We start from the raw sequence: 18,664 nt of genomic DNA, 5'->3' as shown, positions 1-18,664 counted from the left end.
GAAACAGCATGCTATTCTGTCCTCCTAGGCACAGAAATGTGCATCTGTATATTAGGGAAATAGCTCTGTTCAGGTATAGACATTAGGTCCTTGTATTGATCCACTTGTTTCGATTACAGGGAGTCCTTAAACCAGTTTACTTCTCTCCGTTGACATAAAACGGGTGATACAGATGTTGTGATTAAGCAAACTAAGGTGGCTGAAGCAAACAATATTATCTAGTGGGGTGGTTGTACAAAATAGAACTAACAACACATACATACAGTATGTAGGACAGTTGAGCACAGGGATGAGAGTTACTAGAAGATCAAAGACTCCCTGGCAGCGAAACCCGTCTGAGGGAGAGACTGGACATTGTTTTGCGGATGGGGGGAGGAGGGGGACTATAAAATGAAATAGGCCACACAGTGTATTCAGGACACCACAAGCTGCTTGTAGTTGGCACCGGGCCTTTCCTACTTTATAGTGATGCTGTTGTCCTTCCTTCCATTTCCACTCTTACATAAATAAGGCAGCTCCGTTATGCACAATAAACATGAACTGTTGAACCCCAACTGGACTGTCCACAGATGTTCGAGCAGTGGCTGAGCTTTCCCTACAACAGGTGACAGAGCGACAATCCTGCACATATGCAAAAATAAAATTTTCAGGCTTTTTCTCTCTTATTGTATTAGCTTGTAAAAATTAAGAGGATTATTTTTCCCTCAAAGCTGGTTTAATATGAGCAGATATTTGTGGCGTCTCTCTGAAAACATTGTGCTGGGGGTGTAGCAGCTATCCATGCATTTTCACATTTTTATGTGTTTATAAACACTACAATTTTAAAACCAAGATCATCAATGAATATCCATTCTAAATATTTTAAACTTTCACTTTGGTGGCGATTTAACAAAACTTTAGCAGGAGTAGAATGGGAAAACAATTCTCCAGTATACACAAAAACAGGGTGTAAATTGACTCCATTCAGAGAATCTTCTTTTTAAATTAATAAGACAGTACATAACTAATGAGGAGTGTGGCCCAACATGTCCTTGCAATTGCTAGCAGGCATCATTTGTGTCTCTATTTACTTTTTTTAAAGATACATTCCATACGTAATAACTATCCAAACATGGAAAAGGTTAAATAGAAATACTCTCCCCTGAAACCACAACAACAATGTACTTCATATATGCTCCAAGCTTCACCAAGCTTCTGCTCTTCAGTAAAGAGCTGTGTCAAGATCAGAGACAGAGTACATCTGACTGGTCAGACACCAGGGGCATCCCACAGTCTTTGCTTCGAGGTCTTCAACAGGATTCTTTCATGCAATTCTAACACCTTCCATATCACGTTGGATACCGGTATTTATAATGAGGTTTGTTTTACATACAGTTCTGAGAAATTGACCCTAAATTTGTTTCACGTACATGCCGCCCCCCCCCCCTCTTTCTGGTTGGGGGTTGTGGCATTTTGATGTAGTAAAGTAATACTGCTCCCCAAAGGTTAATCCAGAGCCAGATCACAGTCTGACACCCATGATCTCCCACAGCTCCATCCATGTGGTTCTACAAACTCATTCGCCTCGCGTACTGCCTGGCTACACGTTCACACTGCTGGCTCTGCAGCAAACTTCAATTTGAATTAAGTAGTAACGCAATCTGCACTCACTTTCCACAACTCTAAGCTGATTCAAGCCAGGATTTTTCTGGAGACTTAACACAACGAGAAAAAGGTTGCAGATGAGATGAAAATATATGGTAATGGGGCAAATTTCACATGTGCTGAAAACAGTTTTGTTTCTTTAAGTTTTCCACGAATATGATATCAGAATTTCACTGTGAATTCAATTTCATTTAAATTGTTCCGTGTATCATTAGTCAATTAGGTAGAGGTAATAAGTTTTAGTTTACTTTGTTATAAGAAATAATTATCGTTTCTTAAAACAATAAGGAGCAATTGGCAAAAACAGCAAGATGTACATAAAAAATATGCTGCAACATTACAAAATATAACTATATGCAAAGAGAGGAAGATAACAAAAGAAATTCAGTGTGTGAATAATAAAGAATATCATTTAAATAATGTGGAGTCTTAGTCAAGTAGTTGCCTATTTTTGTGTCGGAGTCACAAAATTCTTCTTCAACTCTGACTCCAGCATTTGAGTCTCAAGTGCTTTAATAGTGTAAGTACTCCCCTGAGAGATCAGCCCATTATTTAGTGGCTAACACACTAATACCAACAAGTCAGTATGCAGAGTGAAACTGTAATTTACTTTAAGCTTACAGTAATTCAATAATGCTGATACCTGCACCAAACTCAGAGCTGAACACAGGACTTTAATTTTTTAAATTGCACTTCCAGAAATACTTCAGGGACATGGCTACAAAATGGCAATCTGTGAAAAAGTCTGAATTTGTTTAGGCACTAAGCAATCATCCCTACATACCCAAATGACCACCCCAGGGTGACATCCTAGTAAGTAACATTGAAATAGACTGGCTTTACACTGGGACTCTTAAGACTTGAGATATATAAATGATCTTAGAGAGTCATACAGTTAGGGTGCACACCTGTGACTACCATTCATGCAGTAAGACGTCCCCAGCGACCCAGTCATATTATTCTGGGACTCGCCACAATAAAATCAAACAGGTTTATAATAATTACATTGGGAGTCATTTTATAAATCTTATGAGCAATAAAAGAGCAAATGTGAAGGTACAGCCTGCAAATGGCTCTTACAAATTAGCAAAAAAACTAGAAAAAAAAATTTTAAATCCACAATAGAACCAAAATGCTATTACATTACATTCTAAAATATTTATGGGGGCGCAACTTTTAAGGGAACAAAGAAAAAGGTAAGGATTCCATACAGTGGGGTTGCATTCATCAGGTTTATCCAATTTATTCCTAAGCAGTTGTTAGTGCTGTTGCATAAGTCACTCTCTGACTACAGATGGCTTTTCTTCAAGTGCTTCGGTTTTAAATCTGTATTCAGTTGATTTCCTAGAGTGACAGACTGAAGGACTGTGGATTTATGTACGAGACTTCCTAGCAATAAACTGTCCTTTCTGATTTTCTTACACCTGATGCTACTATGGTAGGGTCTGTATCCCTTTAATGGGGCAATGAATAAAGGGGGACTCAGCAAATGGATGGATAATCCTAAAACCATTATTCACACCCTTACAAAACCTATAAACAACCTAAATTTGCATTTTCTACTTGCAACACAGTAGCCCTCAATTTCAGTCCAATTACATTCACAAAAAACAGATTATGCAAAATTTGTAAAATTAAAATCTATTTGTACAACTCTTAAAGAACATGAAGTGGAGATTAGAAACAATATTTTCTCTGCAAGTCCGGTGTTGTGCTTAAAGCCAGGACTTTGTTACAACTGTATCATGAGAAAGCCAGTGTTTGGAGGGTGAATTGGGGTGCTACAAGGATTTGTAGCAATCTCCTTGTACCCAGCCCTTTAATGCTAAAATATTCTCAAAATGGTTATCAGACCATTCTTTGGTATCTTTGAGACACCAGGCAATGACATTAAAATGTATATCAGTTCATTGTAAACCCTGTGTAACATTAGATGCTGCCTATTAACTTAAATGTGGCTCACCTCTCTTTCCTTTGTGCCAGTACGTAGTTTTGTAAAGATGAACTTGTGTGTCTGAAGACAATGGTTAGATGCACTTGGCTTTTATTTGTTCCTCATCTCTACATGTCACTGTGATAATCATATTTGCTCAGAGGAATTTTGATTGGATTTCTGTTCACCATTCCTGTGGTTTAGCACGGAGGTGTAATGCAATCTTGGTGGAATACTTTAGGTCATTAAATATTTACTAGCTGCCCTTCTTGCTGGGAATTCTAGCAGGATACAGTTAATTAATAAGATAATGCCATCTGTGACTGTAATGGCATTATTGTGATTTGTTTTTGAGCAAAATATCAGACGTGTCCTTTTTCAACTTCTCATAACCCAGGAGGCCTGTCCTGAAAGGCAAATAGACTTTTAAATACTCAATATCAAAATGAGAAGTTGTCTATCAATGCTTACACTTTTAAGCACTTTTATATATAAAAAAAAAAAAAAAAAACCAACCATTTTATTAAAAGATGTTAAAAAACGACTTTCCACATAGTATCCTGAAATACTTCCCAATGACTAAGAAATATAATAAAATGTAAAATATCTGTGATACATTGCCATTCTGAATCACCTAGTGTATCAATTATTTTACTAATAGTAAAAGTATCTGATGGGAAACTAAATGTAATAGGTTAAACTCAATGAGCATAATACCAGTGTATACTTCAATTTCAGAAAAGAAAAAAAATAAAATCAACATACAGTATATAATTTGCTGTGGTAGGTCTTTGCAGTTATATCCATGCATTATAATTTCACAGGCTTCATAAGCTAGAATACTGACGTCAAAGGAACACCTGTTGTGTTTTGGCCGGGTCTCTTCCCTGGCTTCTGTGCAGATATGCTTTGTGGTTTCTTTTTGGTTCTTTTATGTTAATGTTATGTTATGTTAATTTAATTACTTGAATTATTCTGTGTTGTTGTTGTGTGTATTATTTGATTTGTGTGTGCCTATGCTGGTTCTGTAATGTCCCTTGTATTTTTCTGGGTGGTTCCCAAAGAGGAAGTGCCACCTGTCTACAGTATATCCTATAAAAGTTGACAAAACAAGCAGCCTCTGCCTTTGATTGCCTTTACTGTTTAAGGCAATTCCTTCTAAGTATTTTGTGCACTTTGGAGCTTCCTTGTATCAGAGCATTTTAGAGAAATAAACCTTATTTATAAAATTCTTTGTTTGCCCTTTTTTGCTTCAAGCTTAAGTCTGACAGCTCCTTCCACTTACTGTGCTTTTTGATACAGTTTACAGGACCTTTGTGCTTAGGAACTACTCGTTCATGACAGTAACATTTTATACCAATTAAAAGGAGTGCAGGCTGGAGTCCCCACCCATCTCAAAAGACCAAAGCTCAGATAATTAGAGCAATATACAAGAACAATGAAATGACAGAAAAAGCATAACATGAAAAATGCTCAGAGAATGAGAAAGCGCTGCTAATCAGACACCCAAAGAACTTACGGCAGCACCAGAAATACTAACCACTTGATAAAGGTAGGCCACACAAGAGGCAGAAAGCATGAACCTATGCTCATCATAAACTCCTCACCACTATACCTTAATAAGTACAGTATGTTGTGAGCAGAGAAATTCTAAAACATTGAACACTTAAGTTAATTTGAACAGTTTTCTTTGGCGTGTCATCTCTTAATAAGCTTAATCACCTAGAGTAAACTTTAAGCACACTGTCTAGTTTCTCTCTGCAATTGGAAATAACTAATTTGAATATAAACATTTCTCACATATTAAAAATATGTTTCTAAAAGAAGAAAGTCCAGACTATTTTGTATAACAGATTTTTTTTCCCCCTTAATAACCAAATGGAAGTGCAGAACTTTCCTTGTTCTTCTAGGCTCCCAAACAACCCTAACCATTCAGATTGTAACCTGCTGCTGAATTAAATTATTCATGGTGATCTCAATTAAACAATACAAACAGAAAACTTAATTTAGCATTTGCTGCACTCATTAAAATTACCATTTATTTGAATTTTTATTCAGATCATTAAGCCTCTAAGAGATCTTACATGAATGGGCCCACGCATGCACTTGTGAAAAAATATTCAGTTATATAATGCTTAGCTATTAAAAAGAAACAGGACATTTTCATCACAGAGTAAAAGATACAAACTCCAAAAGAAAATGGTATGTGAATTAATTATTGAAAAAATTCAGCTATATATTGGTATTGTGCCATATTGCACTGAAGCACTGGGTAGTGCTTTAGAATGGTAACTGCATTGTTAACTTGCTAGATCTTCATTTGTGGCTAATTAAAACTTAGGACATCACAAAACACTTTTTTATTATTAACGCATCATGTTTTAGGCAGCAAAAATACACAAGTCTATAATGAGAATCAATATTCAAGTGTTACAGTCTTATGTATTTCATTTCATTACAAGCCATATTATAGATCTAATACCTAATATTTAAGGTGAAGTCTATAATAAAAGTCCAACTAAACAGAGTTTATTATTAACTAAACAGTTTATTCTGAAGTCTACTAAATACTGCGGTCAGGTATTTCAATTGCTCAAAAATTTTGATTACTCACAACTGCTCTTTTAGAGCAGAGTACTGGAGGTTATGCCCAGCAGGCATAAGAATTCAGAGGGCAACTGGATGACAAGGATGTAGTCAAAAAACCATAGCAAAGGTCAGAACCAGGAGAACCACCACCAGCAACATAAGCCAGGAATTGATGGATAAAAATCGAAATCAGAAGGGAAGCAGAGAATTCAGAGCAGAGTAACAAAGAAAATATTGTCCCAAAAGGTTTGAAGAATTTTATAACCCAAGTGGTAGGATGGGGGAAAACATACCTTGGAAAAACTTTTATCCTGTTGCGTTGCAGATAGAGAACACACCTACTCCAGGACAGTCCCAGCAATGGGACACAATAGTGCCATCAGAACGGCCACGATATAACAACCGAAATTACTCCAAATTAAAACACTATTCCAAAAAAAAAAAAAAATCCAAATGTAATGGAACATTGTGATTGATAGTAATGGCATTAAAGGACACCAGAAAGACGACTAAGGAATGCGCTGAATGAGAGCAATGAATTAGGTAATGATGCTTGGTGAAAAAAATTGAAAAACCAGACTGAATATTCACCAAAGAGCTGAAAAGAATGAAGGTAAGAATGGGTAAGGCAGATGGTAGAAATTGGAGTGGTGTTGGAAATACTGAAGACAGCAGATGGTTTTGGAGTTAGTTTAATAGACCAGTTCAGGACTCCTCCCTGATTCAGAAAACCATGTTGGAGTTTCGAAAAGGAATCAATGCTCATTACAACAAAGGAAAAAGGGAGGAAAAGACAATCCACTAGATTATGGGTCATATAAAGTTTTTGGAGCAGGCAATGAAAGTTGTTTAGAGTGTCCGAGAAAAGAGTTGAGGATCAGGTGAAAGTCAGAGGTGCTATTTGGTTTTGTGCCTGGTGTGTGAAGAGTAGATGTCCCGTTTGTTGTCAAGCAAATGCAGGAAAAGCATCAGATAAAAAGGTAAAGAAGGTGCATTTTTGCCTTGGTAGATATGGAAAAGGCATTTAACCTGGTGTTAGGAGTGGTGGTGAGGTGGGCATTGAGAAAGTTTGGTATGGAGGTATTGGTAGTGTCTGCAGTGATGTCCGTGCATGAGGAACAGTGGTCAGTACAGCACATGGGGATAAAGTGAGTTTTGAGGTGAAGGTATGTCTGCACCAATGATCCATGTGAAAGATTACCATGGAAGCTCAGATATGACCGTGATCTTTAAACTGATGGCAAAAAATGCAGAATTTAAAAGGTGAAATGGAATGCTAGTTTGAAAATGAAAGCTATCAAGATTAAAGCAGAAAATACCAGTGTAATAGGCTGAAGGGGCAGGAGGCATGGATGAGGTGGGTAAATAGCTGTATTGTATGTGTAGCAGAAGTGCTGGAAGAAACTCATCCTAGTTGTCACTGAAAATGTGTGTGTATAAAAGGTTTAGCGGTGTGAAGGTACTGGGTGTGACTTTGTTGTTTTTTTTTTTTTTTAATATATATATAAATAAATAAATAAAAATAAATAAATAGAGTGATCAAGTGAATGTCTGCAGTGTCATAGGTGTCACGGAGCAGGAGGAGAATGAATGCCGAGGTGAGAGGACTTTATGGAAGAGATGCATGTTCTGATGAGGATTAACAGACTAAGGTGGCTTGGGCATATTGAGTGAAATACAGAGGATAATTGTGTAAAGGGTGTACTAAAATGGAAGTGGTGGGGATGAGGCCAAAGATGGCACAGTTGGAGGTGGTGTCAGATATGAAAAGAATCGGTCTCAACCCAAAGAATGCATAGGAAAGTGGAAAATGGAAGAAAGCTATTTGGGGTGCAGCTATGTGCCTAGGTGAACCTGGGAAATGACTATTAAACTGGTGGTAATGACGATGCATGGTTTTTTTTTTTGGTTGCTGGTATTGTACTACCGTTACTAGTGTATGAGAGACAATAGAATGTAATTAGCTGCATATGTGCATATACTAAAAGGTCATTTCTTTTTGTATTTTAATGCTTCAATTTAATTCTAAGTGCTTCCTAAGGCAAAAGTACAGTATATTCTCATAAATGCATTTTATAAGTACCATCTGTTTCAAAGTGTTTGAAATTTTACTACACACACACACTGCCACATAGTTTTGCATAGTTTAAGAGCCAATTTTAGTAGGTTAATGTAAAATAGCAAGTTTATATAAGTGTTTACCGAGTTTGAATAGAAGTTTCACATTGTTCTGTAGATAATGGGATAATCTCTCATCTCCACAAGGTAACATGAAATAGAATTTATCAGCTGTGTTTGTAATCCGTCAGTGTGGTAGGTGGAAGAATAAACTGCAAATAGAAAGATACAACAGCATACATTTTCTGTGTGTGTGATAATAAAAATAAACACAAAGGAAATAGAAGCGTATCAAGACGTGATCCTTAAAGGAAAATAACTTTCCTTTTTTTGTGTATTTTTGTATGTGCCGTTTTGAATTTAACTAAACTTTTAAATTGAAGATACTTGGACTGTGAAATTGTCCCACTCTTTTCTAGAATCTTTCTATGAAGCTGCAGAATTTTGGAAATGCTGGAAAATGCAGCTACAAGGTTTTAAGAGAACTCAAGTGACTTCACCTAGATTTCTAATGGCACACATTATTTTTGTTTAGAACTTAACCAACCAATGGCTAAGTAGCAAAAGAGATTTCAGAAAAGAGAAGAAAAAAAAAAAACCTCCATGAGAATGAACTGATAAGAAAGCAAATGTTTGTTACAGATCTTATAAAAACATCTAACTCTACACTGCCTAGCATATGAATGGAGAGCTCGTTGTTGAATTGAAATTTATTGCTTTTTCTGGCTGCAAGTTTCTACTAGTTTTCTACTGTTTTTTGGTTGTCTCATTCATGGTTTATAATAAGTGTAGGTTGTTTTTTTATTTTTTTATTTGTGTAGCAAATGTTTTTCTTCACACCCCTCTCCCTGCCAATAACCATGAAGAGCACAAAGTGTAACATGAACATCCACTGTTTGTCATGATACAAGTAGAGTTGCTTAATATTTTTTTTTTTCTCCTCCCCAAATTTGGCTGCACAAACCTTGTATAAGAATGTCATTTTTAAGTGTTTGGTTTCTGGGTTAACTTCTTGAAGGAGAATTCAATCACAGATTTTTTTTTTTTTTTTTTTTCCCTAAGTGCTCTTGGAAAGTTGCATTCAACACTCCAAAATTATATAGCACTGGAACCAAGTAGGACACAGTGCTTGTGTAGTGCAAAATAATAAATACACTGCTACTAATCTCTGATAATCTTCTCTGGCCGGGACTGCACCCAAGTCCTTGTATGCAGCATCTTCTCCATTATATGGATTCCCCCAAGTATGAAATCGATTGTCGGAGACACCCATTTTGAATATTGTTTGCTTCTGTTTGGGAGGTTTACACCCTAAGCAATTCTTTGGGTTAATGTTTTTTTTGAATATTGTTTAAATTTGGATTAATTTCTGTTGTTATATCGTGGCCATTTTGACGGTGCTCTTGTGTCCCATTGCTGGGACTGTCCTGGAGTAGGTGTGTTCTCTATCTGCAACGTAACAGGATAAAAGTTTATCCAAGGTATGTTTTCCCCCATCCTACCACATGGGTTATAAAACTCTTCAAACCTTTTGGGAAAATAATTCTTTGTTATTCTGCTTTGAATTCTCTGCTTCCCTTCTGATTTCGATTTTTATTCATCAATTCCTGGCTTAGAACCAGGAGAACCACCACCAGCAACCTGACCTTTGCTATGGTTTTTTGACTACATCCTTATCATCCAGTTGCCCTCTGAAGTCTTGTGCCTGCTGGGCATAACCTCCAGTACTCTGCTCTAAAAGAGCAGTTGTGAGTAATCAAAATGTTTGAGTAACCGAAATACCTGACCGCAGTATTTAGTAGACTTCAGAATAAACTGTTTAGTTAATAATAAACTCTGTTTAGTTGGACTTTTATTATAGACCTCACCTTAAACATTAGGTATTAGATCTATAATATGGCTTGTAATGTAATGAAATACATAAGACCGTAACACTTTAATATTGATTCTCATTATAGACTTGTGTATTTTTGCTGCCTAAAACAGGATGCGTTAATACCAAAATGTGTTTTGTGATGTCCTAAGTGTTAATTAGCCACAAATGAAGATATAGCAAGTTAACAATGCAGTTACCATTCTAAAGCACTGCCCAGTGCTTCAGTGCAATATGGCACAATATCGATATATAGCTGAAATTTTTAAATTATTAATTCACATACTATTTTCAAAAACATTTTTTCTTCTGGAGTTTGTATCTTTTACTTGGTGATGAAAATGTCATGTTACTGCATTTTTCAATCAGTAACACACCTACTACATTGGTGTCTCACCTTTGCTATCGGCTTTGCAATCTTGAACAAGGAGGCAGAAAGACAAAGTAGATGTGGCAATTGGGTGGGGGGGCAAATGCTACAAGGAGTGTCAGGAAAAAAGGATGATGGGACACTGATCTAAGGAATACCAAGTGAAATGCTAAAATCAACTAAATAGGAAAACTCTCTAGCACTGATACCAATCAATCAATCTGTAAATACAGGAGGACAATGTGCAAACTCCATGCAGGACCTGGTGCTCTGAAGCAGGCATGACAGCCCATTTTGCCCAAGTTAAAACATCTCTACTGAACTTACTAAGCTTCATCCTGATTAAATTAAAGGTGAACTGGTGTTATTACTTGTAAACTGTCCCTACAGAGAGAGAGAGAGTGTGTGTGTGTGTGTGTGTGTGTGTGTGTAGCTTACAATAGTGGCACCTTTCCCAAGATTGTTCCTGCCTTGCATCCCATGCTTACCGAGATAGGCTCCAACTGGAGCCTGACCATGCCCTCAATAAGCAGATTAAGAAGAAGGATGAAAGGATACAAGTGGGGCAGTACACCGATAATGCAGCACCAGCTTTCTCCTGTTCGAGCACTGGGTACACGCATTCATTTTGTGTCACTTTATTGCCTGCTATGCAATCTCAATACTCCCTCACTAAATGTACACACGCGCTTTATCAATCCAGCCAGAGCAGGCAGGTTCTTCCCTATAGTGATAGAACACATGCAATCATAAGTTAGACAAGAACTGAAAAAAATTTGTCTACAGTTCAGACAGAGTAAGGGTACCATGGAGTAAGACTAACATGAAAGATGATGAAGAGGTGAGGCAACAATGCTTTGCTTTTTGCTTTCTTAAAACGACATGAATACAGTGTTTTGCAATACGTGTTTAAACACATGGATCAATACTCAGTTTACATTTTAGAGCCAAAAATGTTAAGTATGTTTTGGGGCTTCATTAACTATGGACTCTGAGTTCCATATAACTCTTCTGTAAGATGTAAGAACAAAAAAGTTTAACTTGATAAGAAAAGCTTCACTTTACAACACAGTTTTATGTGGCAAATTAAACATACACCATGATTGTTAAGAAGCAATTTCAACTTGAAAAATACCAAACATATCTTTTAACAAAAGTTCAGTTTCACATCCCACACCCTGAGTGGATATCACTTGACATCGTGTGGAGTACATTATCAAAAACTATGCAATCATGACATGAAATATTATATGTTGTTTTGCCATTACATATTTTAACACTTCTCAATTTAAAGGAGTTATTTTTTTCTTTAATTTAGGTTTTAGCTTTATCTACTTAATATAAATACTTTGCAATGGGGAAAAGGTATTTTCCTAATAAAGCCTAAAATAGACAAAATATGTCTGTTCTCATTTAATATCTTAGAGTCAGTAGCACTCACATATAAAGAGCCTTGAAAAAAATTGCTGTGTGCAAAAATGTGATCATTTTTATAAAAATTTTCAGAGAAGAGTTGGACCATTGCCATCACCAATCCCAAAGCAAGGGCAGGCGGGCCTTACACAGCACAGATCACGTATCCAGAGTATTTGCTCTTTTGTATTGTATGGAGAGCACTCCAAAATTTATGAGAGCACAACAGGAACATTTCTATGAATGTGTATTATACAAGTAAAAGTGTAGTTTGACAAACAGTAAACCGGACATTTGGACCACGTTACAGTTTCACGAAATTCAAAGCCCATGGTCTCTGCACGGACACCACGTCTGTGCTCATCTCAGGTCATGCTATTCGGTTTTGTACTTTAAGAGCTGAAAGTCTTTGCAAAATTGTCAATTGCGATGATTACAAAAGCAGATGATATGGAGCATGAAGCAGAATAACTCAGCCACCATGTTCTGAGCTCAAATGAAATTACACTATTAAGGACATTTATCAGATTTAAACCATAAAACTTTAATGCTAATATGTGCATTATCTAAAACCTAGTCACTTGCATATAAACTAGTGTCACACACGAGCGCTTAGGAGACTGTCAACAAGCCCAGAGGCGAGTGAAGTTATAACAGATGAAGGGTTGTTTGATGGTATTGATGCCTCTCTCTAAATTTTCAGAACCAAAGACGACAAATAATCACTCACCAACAACAGTTCACATTCCAGAAAATAGCTGTCCATCCACTACTTCATCTTCCCCGCCACTTCCAGCTTTTGATGACATCACTTCCTGTCCCCCATTGATGACGCCACTTCCAGCTCCCGATGATGACGTCACTTTCCGGTCCTCCTTGATCCTAACTGCTTTTTCAGCTGCCTTTTGAAATTTACTTCTGGATTTTAATAAAACTATTGACCTCACATGTTCATAGGCCTATATATAATACTATTTAATTCCATCAGTTGGTTTCACTAACTGCTTCTGTATTGAAATCTTTATTCCACAATATTACTGAAGTGTTATTACACATTTGTTCAAAATGTACCTTTATGAAATTTTCCTTTATCTATGGATACTATCTAAACACTGCAGAACTTTCAATGGTAATTAAAAGATACAGGAGGTTCAAATCTTTTGTATGGAAAATTTTAAACTATCATGTCATAACAGGCTCTCTTTCCCCTTTGATGGAAATTTACATACTGCGTTAAAAGCAATCATTAATTACGCCCTTTTATGGAATTACTGCTTTTGTAATCTTTTGGTTTTCTCAGTTCATAAATGGGTAATTGGCTCCCCCAGAAACTGACTGTAATCAGCAGTAAGTACATTTTGACCAGAAGCAATCCATTCATTGCAGTGAATATGTTTCAGTCAGCAGCACTCATAGAAAATTATAACTAGTGTGGTGGTCATTAGTTCAAACCAATTTAAATGTATAGTTTTAATTAATATACAAGAAAATAAAATGTTCTTATGAGTGGTTAAATGCATTATTGACCAAATTAAATTGCACATTGGCTAATCGTGCATGTTGTGGCCTGGGACTTGGTGGGAACCATAAGTGCGGTGGATTTCTTGTAGTATACATCAGGAGTTGGGGGTGGGGGGAAAAAAACACCTAGCAGTGAGGGTGCTGTAAATGGTAGTAATGGCAGTGACACAAGACTAACAGTGGCTGCTATATGCCAGTATTGTGGATGGTGCCTAGCAGTTTATTACTTCTGCAACACAAACATGACTAAAGGACAGTTGGGTAGGGGTGGAGTGATCACACAACATGGACCAGGAGTTTCCTAAGCTGTTAGTTAACTCCGTCATCATAATGGATTAAGTGTCCTTGGGTGGGTCTAGTCCTGCAAGGGAGATGTGGGAATTAGTATTGCAGGAACACCTGAAGCCACTAGGAGGTATAAATAAAATGTATTATAACTATTAGTAGTACTAGGGATTCAGTTCCAGGTATTCCTAAGGGCACCTCTGATCCCAGAAGTGACTCATGACTGACAAATTAGTTCCTGGCTTAAAAAGCTGCTTCTGGTCCTCAGGCTGGTAAGCTTTGAGTGAGGAGGTCTGATGTGAATAGGAGTTCACCTGGCAGGTAAAACACCAAAGCATTTAAAAGGTGGAGCGGATGAAGGAGGGAGTCTTTGAAACTCTGCATTGGTGGGTATTGCATAAGGCACCTCAACCATTAGATGCATCAAAACATATTAGTCAAACCCAGAGGAACATCAGGTCTGCTACTTTGTACTTCGGGTTACTCCTTTTAATAATTCCTAAATTGTGTGCTTTTTGGTGAATTAAAAATCCTGTTTTGAACTAAGTTGGCCTACTTGGCTTAATTTTTAGATGGAGTACTTAATTCAGATTACACTGTGTAATGGACAAAACAGTCATCTTTTTATTTGTGTAGGCATTTGCTTCAAGAACATGAACTGGCAGTTTACACCAACCTCTGACTTCTACCCGTTTCTCTTGAATGCACTTTCCCCTTTCTTCAGTTTCTTTCAGTGTGTAATGCAGCTTTCTCCACCGACATGAGGAAGCAAAAGGAACCAAAACCAGCCTGATATATATTCATGGCCAAACATTTTGAGAATGACAGATATTGGTTTTCACAAAGTTTGCTGCTTCAGTGTTTTTAGATCTTTTTGTCAGATGTTTCTATAGTATACTGAATTATAATTACAAGCATTTAATAAGTTTCAAAGGCTTTTAATGACAATTAAGTTTATGCAAAGAGTCAATGTTTGTAGTGTTGGCCCTTCTTTTTCCAAGACCTCTGCAATTCGCCCTGGTATGCTATGAATCAACGTCTGGGCCAAATCCTGATTGATGGCAGTCCATTCTTACATAATCAATGCTTGGAGTTTGTCAGAATGTGTGGGTTTTTGTTTGTCCACCCATCTCTTGAGGATTGACCACAAGTTGTCAATGGGATTAAGGTCTGGGGAGTTTCCTTGCCATGGACCCAAAATTTCAATGTTTTGTTTCCTGAGCCACTTAGTTATCACTTCTGCTCTATGGCACGATGCTCCATCATGCTGGAAAAGGCATTGTTCGTCACCAAACTGTTCTTGGACGGCTGGGAGAAGTTGCTCTCAGAGGATGGAGACCAAGAGAATGGTACCAAAACACCCATGCAAATATTGACTGCATAAACTTAATGCAACTGTCATTAAATGCCTTTGAAACTTCTCAAAAGTTTTGGCCACAACTGTACAGCATCCATTTCAGGAACTGTTGAATTATAAGCAGAAATGCTAACAGAGTGGTTAGCTGCTCATGAATTAATGTTAAATGTAAGCAATTGATCTAGTGCAACAATCCACATGGAACACAGGGAAGAGGACCTGGCCTTGCTAATTATTCTTTTGCTGCATTTCATATGTTTAAAGTTAGTTTCTGTTTTATGTTGTGCACAAAATTATTCAGGCTTTGATATTTACTAGGTTGCTATCCTATTAAAAGGTTCAGATAAGCATCACCATTAACTAAACCATCATTAGCACAAACATCACATTGGATCAAAGGAGGTGCACTAAAGGCAGCTGGCAAAAGAGTGGAGAAAACAAATTCACATCTACATAGATTTCATCCCCTCTCCAAGTTTAATGAAAGAGACATTTATAAGGTTCCTGACCAAAACGCTAGTAAAGCCAACTGCCACTGCAGGACATCAAGAACAGGAAAGAGACTTAACAACCAATATCAACTACTACAATTACAAGAAAAAGCAATAAGAGCAGTCATATCAGAAACTAATTTGAGCCTATTTCTCTATGAGACTCTTGGAAATCTTTCAATACTCCAATTCTTTAGGAGCTTACAACTTTGATACAAATCAGGATATGATGCAAGTAAAACCAGCTGACTGGAATTTCAACTTGTGTTTTGGATCAGTTTGCATTTTATCTTCTAGCGAGGAGCTTTTCAGTTTCATTTGGAAAATTTGTTTCAGATATTGCTGCAGTGACATGTGGAGTTTCTATATTGGGGCCTATTTTGTTTTCTTTATATATGGTTCCACTGGGACAGGTAATTAGTTTAGTAATATTTCTGATTATTTTTATGTGGATGAAGCCAAGCTTTATTTTTTCCTTTTAACCTGATTAACTTGTCTGTTGTAATGGAATGCTTGACAGCCATAAAGTGAGCTACTAGTTGTTGCTCCATAATTTTTTTTTATGACTAAGCAGTGGCTTTAAACACATTTGGGTCAATGAATCTAGATTTTTGCCGAGGCACACAGATTGTATGGTCAGAATCTGGTGCAGATATTGTTTCAAACTGGTTTCATGAACATGACAAGGAGTTCAGTGCTCTTCAGTGGCCTTCCCAGTCAACAGATCTGAATCCAAACAGAACACCTTTGGGACCTGGTAGAACGGGAGATTCACAGCATAAATGTGCAGCTGACAAATCTGTACAAATTGCATGATGCAATCATAACAACATGGACCACAATCTCAAAGGAATGTTTGACATCTGGAATCCATACCAGAAATAATGGAGGACGTTTCAAGAGCAAAAGGAGGCCCTACCTAGTATTAGTATAGTCTCCCTAATAACCTGATTCTTGAGTATGTACCGTTTCACCTTAAAATGTCAAATAAGGCTAATTTACAGTACATGTTTACATGTGTGTACATACTGTGTATGTGTGAAATCTGATATTGTTTATCAAAACGTATTACAGAAAGCAGAGTGCATGCTCTCAGACAGGAATCAGCTACTTTTTTTAATTCTAGTTGTTGCCATCATGTCGCAGGTTCAAGATTCCAAGGATAAAAATCAATGGGTTCAAATTCTACATTTTAACTTTTTATAATCTTAAAAATATGGTCAACTTTAATAAACATCCACAGACTTAAAATCATAGGATAAACAATTATTTGCGAAAAAAAAAAAAAAATTAAAGGAACACTTTAAAAATCAGAGTATAGCATCAAGTCAGTGAAACTTCTGGGCTATTAATCTGGTCAGTTAAGTAGCAGAGGGTGTTGTTAATCAGTTTCAGCTGCTTTGGTGTTAATGAAATTAACAACAGGTACACTAGAGGGGCAACAATGAGACCACCCCCAAAGCAGGAATGTTTTAACAGGGGGAGGCCCATGACATTTTTCCCTCCTAAATGTTTCTGACTGTTTATTCACTAATTTTGCATTTGGCTACAGTCAGTGTCACTACAGAAGTTGCACAGGTAGTTCAACTTCTCCATGATGGCACATCAATACGTGCCATTGCCAGAAGGTTTGCCGTGTCTCCCAGCACAGTCTCAAGGGCATGAAGGAGATTCCAGGAGACAGGCAGTTACTGTAGGAGAGCTGGATAGGGCCGTAGAAGGTCCTTAATTCATCAGCAGGACCGGGATCTGCTCTTTTGGGCAAGGAGAAACAGGATGAGCACTGCCAGAGCTCTACAAAATTACCTCCAGCAGGCCACTGGTGTGAATGTCTCTGATCAAACAATCAGAAACAGACTTCATGAGGGTGGGCCTTGTACTCACTGCCTGGCACCGTGGAGCTCAATTGGCACTTGCCACAGAGTACCAGAATTGGCAGGTCCACCACTGGCATCCTGTGATTTTCACAGATGAGAGCAAGTTCACCCTGAGCACGTGACCATAGATGTGAAAGGGTCTGGAGAAGCCATGGGAAACATGCTGCCTGTAACATCATTCAGAATGACCAGTTTGGTGGTGGGTCAGTTATGGTCTGGGGAGGCACATCCATGGAGGGATGCACAGATCTCTACAGGCTAGACAACAACACCTTGACTGCCATAGGTATCGGGATGAAATCCTTGGACCCATGGTCAGACCCTATGCTGGTGCAGTGGGTCCTGGGTTCCTCCTGGTGCAGGAGGACTCTATCCACCAAGGGGACAAATCATCCCAACTTGGTGCTGGTCTTAAGCCCAAATACAGAGAAGGCGAGAGAGTGAGGAAAGGCATCTAGCTGTAAAAATGTATTCAAAACCTAGAATGCTGGAATCTGTCTACTCATGTTCAGAAAATACGTACCCTGTGAGCGACATGCAGGGCCTCATCCGTCTCTTGTGGGAAGAGGGTGAAAACTGCCAAGCCAAGGGCAGGCCCAGCTAAAGATGTTCTTCCAGAAGAACATGGGGAAGCAGAAAGAGAAAGGCAGACTGAGGTAAGTGTAGGGACATTGAATGTTGGGAAAATGACTGGCAAAGGAAGAGAGCTGGCAAATTTGATGGACAGGAGGAAGATGGAAGTTTGTGTGCAAGAAGCTAGATAGAAGAACAATAAGGCAACAGTACTGGGAAGAGGCACTAAGAAGTAGAACAGTACAGTGGAGCAAATGAGCAAGGGAGAAATGGAGTAAGGATAGTGGTATCCCTATGTTAAGGACAGTCTTGTCAGTGTGAATAGGAGGAGTGATAGGGTAAGGAGTGCCAAGCTAGGCCTTGATGAGGCTATAGTTCAAGTCCTTCAGGTGGGCTATGAGACTTTCTGGGCACAAAGGGATGAAGATCTTCAAGCAGTACAAGAGGGAGAAAATGTGATTGTTGGTGGAGATCTAAATGATCTAAATGTAAGAGGGTACAAAGAGGACAAGAAGAGGGGAGAGGAGACAGTATAGTAGATTTTGCCATGGCCCTTGATTTGGTAATAGTTAACACATTCTTTGAGAGGATGTGCATGCCTTTGATAAGCTTGTAACTTA

The 18,664-nt window shown here is 37.8% G+C and overlaps 1 protein-coding gene across 1 annotated transcript in view; it reads right to left on the bottom strand.

The window, feature by feature from the left end:
* The window catches only part of gal3st3 (galactose-3-O-sulfotransferase 3), an 82,516-nt gene extending 76,193 nt beyond the window's left edge, over positions 1-6,323 (bottom strand). The window contains 1 exon segment of the mRNA XM_028803938.2: positions 6,192-6,323. Within this exon segment, the coding sequence (XP_028659771.1) occupies positions 6,192-6,238 (47 nt within the window). The 5' untranslated portion in view covers positions 6,239-6,323.
* Positions 6,324-18,664: the final 12,341 nt, after the last annotated feature.

The sequence above is a fragment of the Erpetoichthys calabaricus genome, chromosome 1 (genome assembly GCF_900747795.2).
Source record: "Erpetoichthys calabaricus chromosome 1, fErpCal1.3, whole genome shotgun sequence".
Taxonomy (NCBI): domain Eukaryota; kingdom Metazoa; phylum Chordata; class Cladistia; order Polypteriformes; family Polypteridae; genus Erpetoichthys; species Erpetoichthys calabaricus.
This window is presented reverse-complemented; position numbering and strand designations above follow the sequence as displayed.